At 39.3% G+C, this 1,257-nt stretch overlaps 1 protein-coding gene across 1 annotated transcript in view; it reads right to left on the bottom strand.

The window, feature by feature from the left end:
* Nucleotides 1-600: 600 nt before the first annotated feature.
* Nucleotides 601-1,257, bottom strand: part of golga5 (golgin A5) — a 34,856-nt gene continuing 34,199 nt past the window's right edge. The window contains exon 13 of the mRNA XM_055640064.1: nt 601-966. Within this exon, the coding sequence (XP_055496039.1) occupies nt 880-966 (87 nt within the window). The 3' untranslated portion in view covers nt 601-879. The remainder of the gene's footprint in view (nt 967-1,257) is intronic.

The following is a 1,257-nucleotide window of genomic DNA, read 5'->3' as shown; positions in this document are numbered from 1 at the left end:
CAATGGCTATGAAGTGTCGCAGGTGAAAATGTTGGCAGTTTAGCCTGACCTGCTTAGTTCATCCAATACTATTATTTTTTATTCCTAACGCATGATCTGCCTTCAATACTATACAGGAGTGTCAGCGTACATTTTTGTTTCCTGTTCTTTGCAGTTGGATGGAACCCACAGCTTTTTAAAAGCAGGCTGTGACCTTATCTATGACTGAAGGACATTTTAGAAAATGTCTAATGGAACACTGTATAAATGATAACAGACCTGTATGACATTTTGTAGAGACAAGGAACAGTAGATGCTGGTTTACATACAAAGGACACCAAATGCTGAAGTAACTCAGTGGGTCACGCAGCATCACTGGAGAACGGGATCAGGTGGCATTTCGGGATCAGGACTTCTTCAGAGTCTCAATCAGTCCAAAGATGTGTCTCGACCTGAATAGTCACCAGTCCATGTTCTCCAGAGATGCTGCTTGACCTGCTGAGTTACTCCAACACTTGTGTCCTTCTGTATGACATTCTGATACACAGTCTCTTCTTATTTATGTGTTATGGTTGAATGCTGTTTGCTTAGCTTTACATTGAATATACATTTAGGAATGAATACTTTTTGGAATAAGTTTATTAAAAGATATTGCACAAATCAAGTTGCATCTGTCCATCAATATAACTACATAACCACATTTGTATGTACAGGTTCTAGCAAGTGGGAAGGGGGCAAGACGAAATGCAGAAAAGAATAAAACTTTCAAACTATTTACCATGTACCTCTTGGCCCCATGATTAAAGCCAACAGTAAGCTAGTTCTATCGTATATAGAGAAATATTGGTCTGCAATCATAAATGCATTGGGCAATCTGTAGTTAGCTTCAATGGGTTGATCTCATTTGCCATCAGGTCGGGAGGAACCGCTGTGTATCTCTGGTGTATACGTAAGGAGGACGATCATTACCCAGATGTGTAGGAGTGCCTGAAAGAGAAATCATCTTTTAACATGGAGAAGCATATAGACTATGACCAACTTTCCCACCCCGACAGCTATATATGAAGCAGAATCAACTGGACTGCCAGTTTTTAAAAAAACTACCTTTAATCGAGGTGTCTTGAAGTGACGTATATAAATAATGGAAAAGGCATATCACACACTTCAAACTAATATACGGCAGTCATGACAATGGGACAAAGTCTAAAAACTGCCAGAGGGACAAACGTAGGAGATTTTATCCAGAAGATGATTAATAGATACAACGATTTTAGCCAT

The sequence above is a fragment of the Leucoraja erinacea genome, chromosome 9 (genome assembly GCF_028641065.1).
Source record: "Leucoraja erinacea ecotype New England chromosome 9, Leri_hhj_1, whole genome shotgun sequence".
In the NCBI taxonomy this organism is placed as follows: domain Eukaryota; kingdom Metazoa; phylum Chordata; class Chondrichthyes; order Rajiformes; family Rajidae; genus Leucoraja; species Leucoraja erinaceus.
Note: the sequence above shows the minus strand (reverse complement) of the source record. Positions and strands in the feature narration are given on the sequence as shown.